The 14,620-nt window shown below is 39.7% G+C and overlaps 1 protein-coding gene across 4 annotated transcripts in view; it reads left to right on the top strand.

The window, feature by feature from the left end:
• The window catches only part of CCSER2 (coiled-coil serine rich protein 2), a 160,156-nt gene that overhangs the window by 76,186 nt on the left and 69,350 nt on the right, over window positions 1–14,620 (top strand). For all 4 annotated transcript variants that reach the window (XM_082855081.1, XM_082855083.1, XM_082855082.1 and 1 more), the window contains one exon: window positions 16–178. In XM_082855081.1, coding sequence (XP_082711207.1) covers window positions 16–178 — 163 coding nt within the window. The remainder of the gene's footprint in view (window positions 1–15; window positions 179–14,620) is intronic.

Here is a 14,620-nt window from a genome sequence, read left to right as displayed (position 1 = left end):
TTTGAATTTGTCTAGTGGAGTGTGACAATATGAACCGCTTTGACCGATCAGACAGAAATGTTCGGCAGTCTCAAGAAGGATTTTGGAAAAGGCCACCCCAGAGGTGGAGTGGACAGGAGCATTACCACCTTAGCCATCCTGACCACTATCATCACTATGGAAAAAGTGACTTGAGCAGGTGAGTCTAATTTCAATTATATTTTCCATCTTATTAGTTTAGAATCATATTTCCGCCCACCCCTTAAAACTGTTTTTCGTCTTTGTTTTTAGAGGCACCAAAAAACATTTCAAGTTATATGTGATACTAATTGGAATAATCTGTCTAATTCTTTTCTTTTGACTCAAATCTTTTTTCATTAGCTGTTTGAACTTTAAATTTTTGCTGTTTGAACTTTAAATTTTCGTGTGATTTTCTGGTTCTTATTTGGGAATGATCAGAGATGTTGACTTTGTTGAAGTTTATTATGTTTAAGATATTAATGTGTAAAATTAGTTTCAAGTGATTTGTCTTCTTTTGCTTATATAATAAATTGAAATTTTAAAATTCTTCAAGTACTGTACTAGAATTCTTTTTCTTTTTGAAGTGTACCATAGTCTTTAATTTGGTCAGACCTTATGTATAGTGTGGCTGTATAGTCATTCAAACCTGGGATCAAACCCTGGCCTGGTACAACTTAGTTTTGTGAGCTTAGATAATTTTTTAACCCCTCTCTACTTCAGTTTACCATCTGTAAAACATACTTAATAATACCTTTCTCTTAGTGTTCAAGGATCAGGGATAAAAGTGCCTGGAACAGTGTCTGACTTACTATAGGCACCCGATGGCAGTTATTAATTTTTTCCCTTTTTACTCTGTCATCTCATTCTCCTAGGGATTTGAGGTCCTTTTGGAGCACATTTACAATACAAATAATAAAATTGGGATAAAGACACAATGGAAGGGGGGAAACTTAAGGCACTGTATAGTTCTTGAAGTAAGAAAAAAAATTAAGATTCCTTGCAGCAAAAGCAAAGAACAAAACTTGATCCATTACAAGATTTATAATATATATAAGATAAAGGGTATGTTTCTCAGTTAATTTGCTTTTATGAGATAGAAACCTGAAAGCAGTTGCTTTGCATGATTTCTTATAAGGAGACTACCTTGTGATATAGTGGACAGGTCTCAGACAGCTTCCCAAAGTAGAAATAATGATAAATTCCTTAAGTCTGTATTTTCTTTATGTTCTTCAATCCATGCTACAAAAAACTCTTAAGTGACAAAAGGCAGTTGTACAGTGGATCATGAAACAGTGAGGTCCAACTAAAGATCCTTCTGTTGGTAAAATTTGATGCCAGGATAAAATTTAGAAGATCTGGAAGAATGTATGGAGTACATACCCTTCCAGGCATTATTTTGGCTGTTCTGTTTCTGTTATCTGGGCTTTTGATAAGGAATGGACATCAGAGAGTTGGTATTATCAGGCAGGAATCTGATGTAAAGATAGTCTTCATTGCTAATAATGAAGATGATGCTTCCTTCATCTTTGATGGTTGGTTTATAAGAAGGTAAATTTAAGGCCAACTTATGAAAATTTAGAAGCCTACCTAAAATATGAACCTTTGCTTATAAGACAAGATTTATTCAACCATTTGAGAAGTATTTTTTGAGAACCTGTATGTTGAGCTCTGTGCTGAATTCTCAAGCTGGAATGAAGTTGGAGATGGTGTGAGAGGTGAAAGCTGTAGATTGGTAGTGGCTTCTGGGAGCATTGTTTTGAGGAGGTTAAAAAGAATTATGCAGTGTGTGAGGTCAGTTGGAATCATTGCAATTATCAGGTAGGTAGCAGACTCTTGTGCCTTTTCCATCCCATACAAATATGAGTAGTAAATACTTCCTGCTGCCAGGGTGTTTAGTGTATGGGAGAGACAGGTATGTAGATAGTTATAATGCAGTATTAGTACAGTGTAATGATGAGAGGTGCCTCAGAGTGTTGTATACAGGACTCCAGGAGCATACAGGTTTTTGTCTAGGATAGTGATGCATAAAGAAAGTTCCTGTTGAACTGATAACCATGACTGTAGCAATTGCAGAGGATCAGTTTCTGTAGAAGGGTGAGTATTCAGATGGAAAAAATAGCATGTGCAAAACCATGTATGAAACAGTGACATTTTCAGAGAACTGCTCTTAGGTTCCTAGCTGAATTGGTAGTTCACTTGGAGGAATGAATAAATGTGATCTCTAACTGTAGATAGCAAAATTATCTATGCATTTTAAGATAAAGGGTGGCAAATTTCAGCTTTGTGAGACTATTAATCAGAATATCCAAAATGGAATGAATTACCTGGAGATAGCAGTCTCTGTCCCTGGGAATGATCAAGAGATCAAGAGATCAATGAGATCTCATTGATCAAGAGATCAATGAGACTGATTATTTATCTGCCAGAAAAGTTAAGCAACATTTTTCAAAAACTGTATTCCTGGATTTCAATAGGTGTAGAAAAGGGAGACTGATCAGATGAGTATAGGAAGAACAAGTTAATCGAAGTTAATTTTTTTTTTAAATAGTAGACTCTGCAGTGCCTTTAATATATAATTATAGTACTGTGATGTTGCAAAAGGTGGTACAGGAAAATATGTAGCCATTTTCCAAAACATGAGGACAAATCCCTTCTACACAGTGTATTTTGAGGGACTAGTGGTTTGTGGATCATCCACACTTGTGAGTCTCGATGAGGAGAGAGAAATGCACAGAACTCTTGGTGGTTGCTAATCTGACTCAGCGCAGAACTTCCCAACAAGTGAACTGACACATACTGGTTTGTTATGACTGGTTATAGGTTAACCAGTTTATGGATCCCCTCAGGCTTTTGGGTAGCTGTGCGAGGTTTGGGACTTCTAGATTTCTCAGAGCCAGTTATGGGGATGGGTGGTAGAGAGAGAAATCTCATCCAAGATAGGCCTTACTCCAGCAAACCTTAAAACTATTATTTTCTTTCTATACCTTGATTTTAAAAGAATTGGATGTACTAACCCCAGGGCCTTTTAATATTACATGTGTAAAAATTCCTCTTCCCATTCTATGACTTCTTGAATGTTGCTGGTTCCCTTTCCTGTCTGTCCTTCAGTTCCCATCGTTGTCATAATTAATTACAGGATTATGTCTTAATCTGTAATTCAGGGGACTGGTGGTTCAGAACCACTTATCTACTTTCTCTGTATTTTTGTTAGTACTGTTTCTCTTTTCACCTGGCCTATCCTTTTATTCCTCTTTTCTCCCCAGACCTCCCCTTTTCCCTACACCCTCCATTAACCATATGGAATTCTCTCACATCTTAACAAACCCATATCCTTGACTTCTTCACCTATATTCTCCTGATTGTAACTTTTTCCTAAATGTACTAATTCCTCAGTAGCATTCTTACATGAAAGATTCTTATTTTCCAGGCACTCTAGTACTGTGCTGTTTAGGGGTGAGGTCTTTGTCTTCGCTCCTCATTGTTACTTCTAAATGAAGTGTTCTTAAGCCTCTTTCATTTGACACTTAGGGCATTTGGCTTTATCAACTCCTCCTTAACGGTCCCAATCCCTAGCTCACAAAAATCTTGGCCCTTGGCTCACTTTCCCTCTTCATTGTAAGCTTTGCTACAACTCTGAGTGTAGCCTCCAATGTTCATGTGCATGATTCATTTAACCTTCCGACTACCTAGTTCCTTAGGAGCCTCTTATATATAAGATCTGTCATCTGAGAATAGAGATAGTTTTACCTTTTTCTATTCAATCTGGATGCTTTCCCTTTTTTTCCCCCCTGCATAATTGGCTAGAATCTCCAGTACAAGTTAAGGAGTGATGAGAGCAGACATCTTTGTCTTCTTTCTGATAGTAGGAGCAAAGCATTTGGTCTTTCACTGTTAAGTATGACGTTAACTGTGGGTTTCATAGATACTCTTTATCAGGTTGAGGAAGTTCCCTTCTATTCCTATTTTGTTGAGTTTTTTTTTTAATCACGAACAGGTATTAGATTTTTTCAAATGCTATTGCTGTGTCTATTGAGATAATCATTTTTCCTTTCATTCTGTTCATGTGGTGTATGACTTTGATTTTCAGATGTTGAATCAACCCTGCATTTCTCGAATAAATCCCTCTTGGTCGTGGTATCCTTTTAGATGTTGCTAGATTCAAATTGCTAGTGTTTTGTTGAAGATTTTTCTGTATACATTCATAACAAATACTGGTCTGTAGTTTTCTTGAGATGTCTTTGTCGTTTTGATATTATCACATAAATTGAATTGGGAAGTGTTTCATTTCTATTTTTGAGAGAGTTCATGAAGGAATTTTGTTAATTCTTCATTAAATGTTTTATAGAATTCACCATTGAGGTTATTTGGGTTTTGGCTTTTCTTTGCAGTGAGTTTTTTGTTTGTTTGTTTTGGGGTTTTTTTTTGCGGTACACGGGCCTCTCACTGTTGTGGCCTCTCCCGTTGCGGAGCACAGGCTCCGGACGCGCAGGCTCAGCGGCCATGGCTCATGGGCCCAGCCGCTCCGCAGCATGTGGGATCTTCCTGGACCGGGGCACGAACCCGTGTCCCCTGCATCGGCAGGCGGACTTTCAACCACTGCACCACCAGGGAAGCCCTGCAGTGAGCTTTTTGATTACTAATTTAATCTCATATATTCTGTGCATGTCTGTTTGGTTTCCTTAGTTTGTAGTGTTGCTCAAGTCTTCTGTTTCCTTGCTGACCTTCTTCCTAGTTGTTTTATCCATTAATGAGAAGGAGGTATTAAAGTCTCCAACTTAAGTATATCTTGTAGGGAAGGTTTGATAGCAACAAATTCACGCAGTTTATGTTTATCTGGGAATGTTTTAGTTTCTCTTTAATTTTAAAGGATAGTTTCGCTGGATATAGGATTCTTGGTTGATAGGCTTTCTTTTAACGTTTTTTTTTTTTCTGTCCTTTTTATTTTATTTTTTTTAAATTGTAACAGCTTTATTGATACACAATTCACATCTAATACAGTTCACCCATTCAAAGTGTACAGTTCAATGGCTTTTTATATTCAATATCTACTGAATTGTGCAATAATCACCACAATCAATTTTACAACATTTTCATCACCCCTGAAAGGAAACCCTACATTCCTTAGTCACCCCCCTACCCTACTCGCCCATACCTTCCAGCCTTAGGCAACCACTAATCTGCTTTCTGTCTCTATAGATTTGCCTGTTAGGATATTTCATATAAATTGAATGATACAATATGTTGTCCTTTGTGTCTGGCTTCTTGCACTTAACATGATTTTTCAAGGTCCATCCATGTTGTAGCATGTATCATTGCTTCACTTCTGTTTATCAACAAATACTAATCCATTGTATGGATATGCCACATTTTATTTATTCATTCACCAGCTGATGGTCATTTCATTCTTTTTTAGTTTTGGTCTATTATAAATAATGCTGCTATGAACATTCGTGTACAAGTTTTTGTGTGGATGTATGTTTTCATTTCTCTTGGGTATGCCACCTAAGAGTAGAATTGCTGGGTCATATGGAAACTCTTTGTTTAAACTTTTGAGAAACTTCTAGACTGTTTCCTAAAGAGACAGAACCATTTTACATTCACATTTACAGTTTATTAGGGTCCCAATCTCTCCACATCCTCGACAACACTTGTTATTTGACTTATTGATTCTAGGCATCCTAGAGGATGTGAAGTGGAATCTTGTGATTTTGATGCACACTTCCATGATGGTTAATGATGTTGAACATTTTTTATATGCTTATTGCTCATTTATATATCTTCTTTGGAGAAATATCTATTCATATCCTTTGCTCATTTTATTTATTTATTTATTTTATTATTATTATTTTTTACATCTTTATTGGAGTATAATTGCTTTACAATGGTGTGCTAGTTTCTGCTTTATAACAAAGTGAATCAGTTATACGTATACATATGTTCCCATATTTCTTCCCTCTTGCATCTCCCTCCCTCCCACCCTCCCTATCCCGCCCTCTAGGTGGTCACAAAGCACCGAGCTGATCTCCCTGTGCTATGCAGCTGCTTCCCATAGCTGTCTATTTTACATTTGGTACTGTATGTATGTCCATGCTACTCTCTCGCTCTGTCACAGCTTACCCTTCCTCCTCCCCATATCCTCAAGTCCATTCTCTACTAGGTCTCTGTCTTTATTCCTGTCTTACCCCTAGGTTCTTCATGACATTTTTTCCCTTAAATTCCATATATACATGTCAGCATACGGTATTTGTCTTTCTCTTACTGACTTACTTCACTCTGTATGACAGACTCTAGGTCCATCCACCTCATTACAAATAGCTAAATTTCGTTTCTTTTTATGGCTGAGTAATATTCCATTGTATATATATATGCCACATCTTCTTTATCCATTCATCTGATGCTGGACACTTAGGTTGTTTCCATCTCCTGGCTATTATAAATAGAGCTGCAATGAACATTTTGGTACATGATTCTTTTTGAATTATGGTTTTCTCAGGGTATGTGCCTAGTAGAGGGATTGCTGGGTCATATGGTAGATCTATTTGTAGTTTTTTAAAGGACCTCCATACTGTTCTCCGTAGTGGCTGTACCAATTCACATTCCCACCAGCAGTGCAAGAGTGTTCCATTTTCTCCACACCCTTTCCAGAATTTATTGTTTGTAGATTTTTTGATGATGGCCATTCTGACTGGTGTGAGATGATATCTCCTTGTAGTTTCGATTTGCATTTCTCTAATGATTAATGATGTTGAACATTCTTTCATGTGTTTGTTGGCAGTCTGTATACCTTCTTTGGAGAAATGTCTATTTAGGTCTTCTGCCCACTTTTGGATTGGGTTGTTTGCTTTTTTGTTATTCAGCTGCATGAGCTGCTTGTAAATTTTGGAGATTAATCCTTTGTCAGTTGCTTCATTTGCAAATATTTTCTCCCATTCTGAGGGTTGTCTTTTGGTCTTGTTTATGGTTTCCTTTGCTGTGCAAAAGCTTTGAAGTTTCATTAGGTCCCATTTGTTCATTAGGTCCCATTTTTGTTTTCATTTCCATTTCTCTGGGAGGTGGGTCAAAAAGGATCTTGTTGTGATTTATGTCATAGAGTGTTCTGCCTATGTTTTCCTCTAAGAGTTTGATAGTTTCTGGCCTTCCATTTAGGTCTTTAATCCATTTTGAGCTTATTTTTGTGTACGGTGTTAGGGAGTGATCTAATCTCATACTTTTACATGTACCTGTCCAGTTTTCCCAGCACCACTTATTGAAGAGGCTGTCCTTTCTCCACTGTATATTCCTGCCTCCTTTATCAAAGATAAGGTGACCATATGTGTGTGGGTTTATCTCTGGGCTTTCTATCCTGTTCCATTGATCTATCTTTCTGTTTTCGTGCCAGTACAATACTATCTTGATTACTGTAGCTTTGTAGTATAGTCTGAAGTCAGGGAGCCTCATTCCTCCAGCTCCATTTTTCGTTCTCAAGATTGCTTTGGCTATTCGGGGTCTTTTGTGTTTCCATACATTTTGTGAAATTTTTTGTTCTAGTTCTGTGAAAAATGCCAGTGGTAGTTTGATAGGGATTGCATTGAATCTGTAGATTGCTTTGGGTAGTAGAGTCATTTTCACAATGTTGATTCTTCCAATCCAAGAACATGGTATATCTCTCCATCTATTTGTATCATCTTTAATTTCTTTCATCAGTGTCTTATAATTTTCTGCATACAGGTCTTTTTCTCCTTAGGTAGGGTTATTCCTAGATATTTTATTCTTTTTGTTGCAATGGTAAATGGAAGTGTTTTCTTGATTTCACTTTCAGATTTTTCATCATTAGTGTATAGGAATGCAAGAGATTTCTGTGCATTAATTTTGTATCCTGCTACTTTACCAAATTCATTGATTAGTTCTAGTAGTTTTCTGGTAGCATCTTTAGGATTCTCTATGTATAGTATCATGTCATCTGCAAACAGTGACAGCTTTACTTCTTCTTTTCCGATTTGGATTCCTTTTATTTCCTTTTCTTCTCTGATTGCTGTGGCTAAAACTTCCAAAACTATGTTGAATAAGAGTGGTGAGAGTGGGCAACCTTGTCTTGTTCCTGATCTTAGTGGAAATGCTTTCAGTTTTTCACCATTGAGGACGATGTTGGCTGTTGGTTTGTCATATGTGGCCTTTATTATGTTGAGGAAAGTTCCCTCTATGCCTACTTTCTGCAGGGTTTTTATCATAAATGGGTGTTGAATTTTGTTGAAAGCTTTCTCTGCATCTATTGAGATGATCATATGGTTTTTCTCCTTCAATTTGTTTATATGGTGTATCATGTTGATTGATTTGCATATATTGAAGAATCCTTGCATTCCTGGGATAAACCCCACTTGATCATGGTGTATCATCCTTTTAATGTGCTGTTGGATTCTGTTTGTTAGTATTTTGTTGAGGATTTTTGCATCTATGTTCATCAGTGATATTGGCCTGTAGTTTTCTTTCTTTGTGACATCTCTGTCTGCTTTTGGTATCAGGGTGATGTTGCCCTCGTAGAATGAGTTTGGGAGTGTTCCTCCCTCTGCTATATTTTGGAAGAATTTGAGAAGGATAGGTGTTAGCTCTTCTCTAAATGGTTGATAGAATTTGCCTGTGAAGCCATCTGGTCCTGAGCTTTTGTTTGTTGAAGGATTTTAAATCACAGTTTCAATTTCAGTGCTTTTGATTGGTCTGTTCATATTTTCTGTTTTTCCTGATTCAGTCTCGGCAGGTTGTGCTTTTCTGAGAATTTGTCCATTTTTTCCAGGTTGTCCATTTTATTGGCAGAGTTGCTTGTAGTATTCTCTCATGATCCTTTGTATTTCTGCAGTGTCAGTTGTTACTTCTCCTTTTTCATTTCTAATTCTATTGATTTGAGTCTTCTCCCTTTTTTTCTTGATGAGTCCGGCTAATGGTTTATCAATTTGGTTTATCTTCTAAAAGAACCAGCTTTTAGTTTTATTGATCTTTGCTATCGTTTCCTTCATTTCTTTTTCATTTATTTCTGATCTGATCTTTATGATTTCTTTCCTTCTCCTAACTTTGGGGTTTTTTGTTCTTCTTTCTCTAATTGCTTTAGGTGCAAGGTTAGGTTGTTTATTCAAGATGTTTCGTGTTTCTTAAGGTAGGATTGTATTGCTATAAACTTCCCTCTTAGAACTGCTTTTGCTGCATCCCATAGGTTTTGGGTCGTCGTGTCTCCATTGTCATTTGTTTCTAGGTATTTTTTGATTTCCTCTTTGATTTCCTCAGTGATCAGTTCGTTATTAAGTAGCGTATTGTTTAGCCTCCATGTGCTTTTATTTTTTACAGATCTTTTCCTGTAATTGATATCTAGTCTCATAGCCTTGTGGTCGGAAAAGATACTTGATACAATTTCAATTTTCTTAAATTTACCAAGGCTTGATTTGTGACCCAAGATATGGTCTATCCTGGAGAATGTTCCATGAGCACTTGAGAAAAATGTGTATTCTGTTGTTTTTGGATTGAATGTCCTATAAATGTCAATTAAGTCCATCTTGTTTAATGTATCATTTAAAGCTTTTGTTTCCTTATTTCTTGTCTTTTTTTTTTTTTTTTTTTTGCGGTACGCGGGCCTCTCACTGTTGTGGCCTCTCCCGTTGTGGAGCACAGGCTCTTGACGCGCAGGCTCAGTGGCCATGGCTCACAGGCCCAGCCGCTCCATGACATGTGGGAACTTCCCGGACCGGGGCACGAACCCGTGTCCCCTGCATCGGCAGGCGGACTCTCAACCACTGGGCCACCAGGGAAGCTCTCCTTATTTATTTTCATTTTGGATGGTCTGTCTATTGGTGAAAGTGGGATGTTAAAGTCCCCTACTATGAATGTTTTACTGTCGATTTCCCCTTTTATGGCTGTTAGTATTTGCCTTATGTATTGAGGTGCTCCTATGTTGGATGTGTAAATATTTACAATTGTTATGTCTTCTTGTTGGATTGATCCCTTGATCATTATGTAGTGTCCTTCTTTGTCTCTTCTAATAGTCTTTATTTTAAAGTGTATTTTGTCTGATATGAGAATTGCTACTCCAGAGTTCTTTTGGTTTCCATTTGCATGGAATATCTTTTTCCATCCCCTTTCAGTCTGTATGTGTCTCTAGGTCTGAAGTGGGTCTCTTGTAGACAGCAAATATATGGGTCTTGTTTTTGTATCCATTCAGCCAGTCTGTGTCTTTTGGTTGGAGCATTTAATCCATTTACATTTAAGGTAATTATCGATATGTATGTTCCTATTCCCATTTTCTTAATTGTGTTGGGTTCATTATTATAGGTCTTTTCCTTCTCTTGCCTAGAGAAGTTCCTTTAGCATTTGTTGTAAAGCTGGTTTGGTGGTGCTGAACTCTCTCAGCTTTTGCTTGTCTGTAAAGGTTTTAATTTCTCCATCACATCTTAATGAGATCCTTGCTGGATTGAGTAATCTTGGTTGAAGGTTTTTCTCCTTCATCACTTTAAATATGTCCTGCCACTTCCTTCTGGCTTGCAGAGTTTCTGCTGAAAAATCAGCTGTTAACCTTATGGGGATTCCCTTGTGTGTTATTTGTTGTTTTTCCCTTGCTGCTTTTAATATGTTTTCTTTGTATTTAATTTTTGACAGTTTGATTAATGTGTCTTGGCGTATTTCTCCTTGGATTTATCCTGTATGGGACTGTCTGTGCTTCCTGGACTTGACTAAGTATTTCCTTTCCCATATTAGGGAAGTTTTCAACTATAATCTCTTCAAATATTTTCTGAGTCCCTTTTTTTTTTCTTCTTCTTCTGGAACCCCTATAATTTGAATGTTGGTGCATTTAATGTTGTCCCAGAGGTCTCTGAGACTGTCCTTAGTTCTTTTCATTCTTTTTTCTTTATTCTGCTCTCCAGTAGTTATTTCCACTATTTTATCTTCCAGGTCACTTATCCATTCTTTTGCCTCAGTTATTCTGCTATTGATGCCATCTAGAGTATTTCTAATTTCACTTATTGTGTTGTTCATCGTTGCTTCTTTCATCTTTAGTTCTTCTAGGTCCTTGTTAAATGTTTCTTGCATTTTGTCTATTCTATTTCCAGGATTTTGGATCATCTTTACTATCATTATTCTGAACTGTTTTTCAGGTAGACTGCCTATTTCCTCTTCATTTGTTAGGTCTGGTGGGTTTTTATGTTGCTCCTTCATCTGCTGTGTGTTTTTCTGTCTTCTCATTTTGCTTATCTTACTGTGTTTGGGGTCTCCTTTTTGCAGGCTGCAGGTTCATAGTTCCCGTTGTGTTTGGTGTCTGTCCCCAGTGGCTAAAGTTGGTTCAGTGGGTTGTGTAGGCTTCCTTATGGAGGGGACTGGTGCCTGTGTTCTGGTGGATGTGGCTGGATCTTGTCTTTCTGGTGGGCAGGTCCACGTCTGGTGGTGTGCTTTGGGGTGTCTGTGGACTTATTATGATTTTAGGCAGCCTCTCTGCTAATGGGTGGGGTTGTGTTCCTGTCTTGCTAGTTTTTTGGCATAGGGTGTCCAGCACTGTAGCTTGCTGGTCGTTGAGTGAAGCTGGGTGCTGGTGTTGAGATGGAGATCTCTGGGAGATTTTCGCTATTTGATATTATGTGGAGCTGGGAGGTCTCTTATGGACCAGTGTCCTGAAGTTGGCTCTCCCACCTCAGAGGCACAGCACTGACTCCTGGCTGCAGCACCAAGGGCCTTTCATCCACATGGCTCAGAATAAAAGGGAGAAAAAGTAGAAAGAAAGAAAGAAAGAGAGAGAGAGAGAGGGAGGGAGGGAGAGAGAGACGGAGGTAGGGAGGGAGGAAGAAAAGAAAGAGGATAAAAGTAAGATAAAATAAAATAAAATAATTAAAATAAAAAATAATTATTAAGAAAAATTTAAAACAAAAAACGGACGGATAGAACCCTAGGACAAGTGGTGAAAGCAAATCTTTACAGACAAAATCTCACACAGAAGCATACACATACACACTCACAAAAAGAGGAAAAGGGGAAAAAATAATAAATCTTGCTCTCAAAGTCCACCTTCTCAGTTTGGGATGATTCGTTGTCTATTCATGTATTCCACAGATGCAGGGTACATCAAGTTGATTGTGGAGCTTTAATCCGCTGCTTCTGAGGCTACTGGGAGAGATTTCCCTTTCTCTTCTTTGTTTGCACAGCTCCCGGGGCTCAGCTTTGGATTTGGTCCTGCCTCTGCGTGTAGGTCACCTGAGGGCGTCTGTTCTTCGCTCAGACAGGACGGGGTCAAAGGAGCAGCTGCTGCGGGGACTCTGGCTCACTCAGGCCGTGGGGAGGGAGGGGCATGGATACGGGGCGAGCCTGCGGCGGCAGAGGCCGACGGGACGTTTCACCAGCCTGAGGCGTGCCGTACGGTCTCCCGGGGAAGTTGTCCCTGGATCCCGGGACCCTGGCAGTGGCGGGCTGCACAGACTCCTGGGAGGGGCAGTGTGGATAGTGACCTGTGCTCGCACACAGGATTCTTGGTGGCGGCAGCAGCAGCCTTAGCGTCTCATGCCCGTCCCTGGGGTCTGCGCTGTTAGCCGCGGCTCACCTGTGTCTCTGGAGCTCCGTTAAGCAGCGCTCTTAATCCCCTGTCCTCGCGCACCAGGGAACAAAGAAGGAAGAAAAAGTCTCTTGCCTCTTCGGCAGGTCCAGACTTTTCCCGGGACTCCCTCCTGGCTAGCCGTGGTGCACTAACCCCCTGCAGGCTGTGTTCACGCTGCCAACCCCAGTCCTCTCCCTGCGCTCTGACCGAAGCCCGAGCCTCAGCTCCCAGCCCCGCCCGCCCGGGCTGGCGAGTGCGGGTCGGCACAGATCCTCTGTGCGGGAATCTCTCCGCTTTGCCCTCCGCACGCTTGTTGTTGTGCTCTCCTCCGCGGCTCCGGCTCCGAAGCTTCCCCCCTCCGCCACCCGCAGTCTCCGCCCGCGAAGGGGCTTCCTAGTGTGTGGAAACTTTTTCTCCTTCACAGCTCCCTCCCACTGGTGCAGTTCCCGTCCCTATTCTTTTGTCTCTGTTTATTCTTTTTTCTTTTGCGCTACCTAGTTACGTGGGGAGTTTCTTGCCTTTTGGGAGGTCTGTGGTCTTCTGCCAGCGTTCAGTAGGTGTTCTGTAGGAATTGTTCCACGTGTAGATGTATTTCTGGTGTATCTGTGGGGGGAAGGTGATCTCCCGCGTCTTACTCTTCCACCATCTTCCCGATTCCCCCCTCTTTTAACGTTTTTGATCCCTATGCTTTCTGATGAAAAATCAGCTTGTAATCTTATTGAGCATGTCTTCTACATAATAAATCATGTTTTTCTTTCTTTTTTTTTAAGGAATTTTGCCTTTTTTAAAAAAAAATTAATTTATTTATTTATTTATGTCTGTGTTGGCTCTTCGTTTCTGTGCGAGGGCTTTTTCTAGTTGCAGCAAGTAGGGGCCACTCCTCATCACGGTGCGCGGGCCTCTCACTATCGCGGCCTCTCTTGTTGCGGAGCACAGGCTCCAGATGCGCAGGCTCAGCAATTGTGGCTCACCGGGCCAGTTACTCCGGGGTATGTGGGATCCCCCCAGACCAGGGCTTGAACCCGTGTCCCCTGCATTGGCAGGCAGATTCTCAACCACTGCGCCACCAGGGAATTCCATAAATCACTTTTTTGTTGCTGTGTCAGGATTCACTTTTTCACTTTTTGGCTTTTGACAGTTTAACTATGATGTGTCTCTTTTGGTTATGATATATCATATTTTGGAGTTTGTTGAGCTAATGATTAGAAAGCGATTTCCTTAAATGCCTTACACCAGTAAGTTTCGCAGCCTTTTGCCAAGGGGCTCTGTGTGTGTGTGTGTGTTCAGGGGTGCCTTCAGCAACCTGATAAGCAGATTGCAGCACTTTCTTAGCCTTCATTTCCTGCTTGCTCAGAGGCTCAAGGTTAGCAAAAGGTGAAGGATTAAGACCTCAGGTATTTCCATGGCTTTCTCTATGCCCAGGAATATGTTGGAGCTTTCCAAAGACTCCTGTGTACATCTCATTCCTCAGGTTTTCCTTTTAAGTTTTTTGGTCACCTTCTTGTTTGTTCCAAGTGGTATTGCCATCTTAGGCAGCTGAGGTTTTAAACAATTGCCACTGATTTTTTTTGTTTTGTTTTTTTAAAACAAATGTACTAGAGATAAGGCTGTTCCCCCTGAGGGAGCCCTGAATGAGGCCAAATAAAACAACTGCTGAGAATGGGCCTTTTCTAGGGAGGTGCCATTTAGGTCAAATAGTAACAATTCTCTAGAAATGGTGCTTTTTGGAGAGTTCCAATCCCAGTTTACCTCCTATCCCAGCCCCTAGAGATTGCTGAATTTCACAGCCATTGTACTTGTAAAGCTTTTGTTTTTCAAGCCAACACAGAGCTAGGAAGATAGGCAGGGAAATAGAATAAATTAAAATGTCACAGAGTTTGTTCTTCTCATGAGATTCAGGTAGTTTTTTTCAGTAAGTGCTCTTCAGTTGTTGCAAGCGATTCCAGAGCTCTGAAAAAGTTTTGACAAATTTGCCAGTATTCTCAGAGCTTTTATGGAGGAGTGGATTTTTGAGATCTTTTATTCTGCCATTCTGTAAGTACTTCCTTCTTTTCCTTTTGTCATGGATTTTTTTTTAAATTGCCT

The sequence above is a fragment of the Leucopleurus acutus genome (assembly GCF_964270905.1).
Source record: "Leucopleurus acutus genome assembly, chromosome: 14".
In the NCBI taxonomy this organism is placed as follows: Eukaryota; Metazoa; Chordata; class Mammalia; order Artiodactyla; family Delphinidae; genus Leucopleurus; species Leucopleurus acutus.
This window is presented reverse-complemented; position numbering and strand designations above follow the sequence as displayed.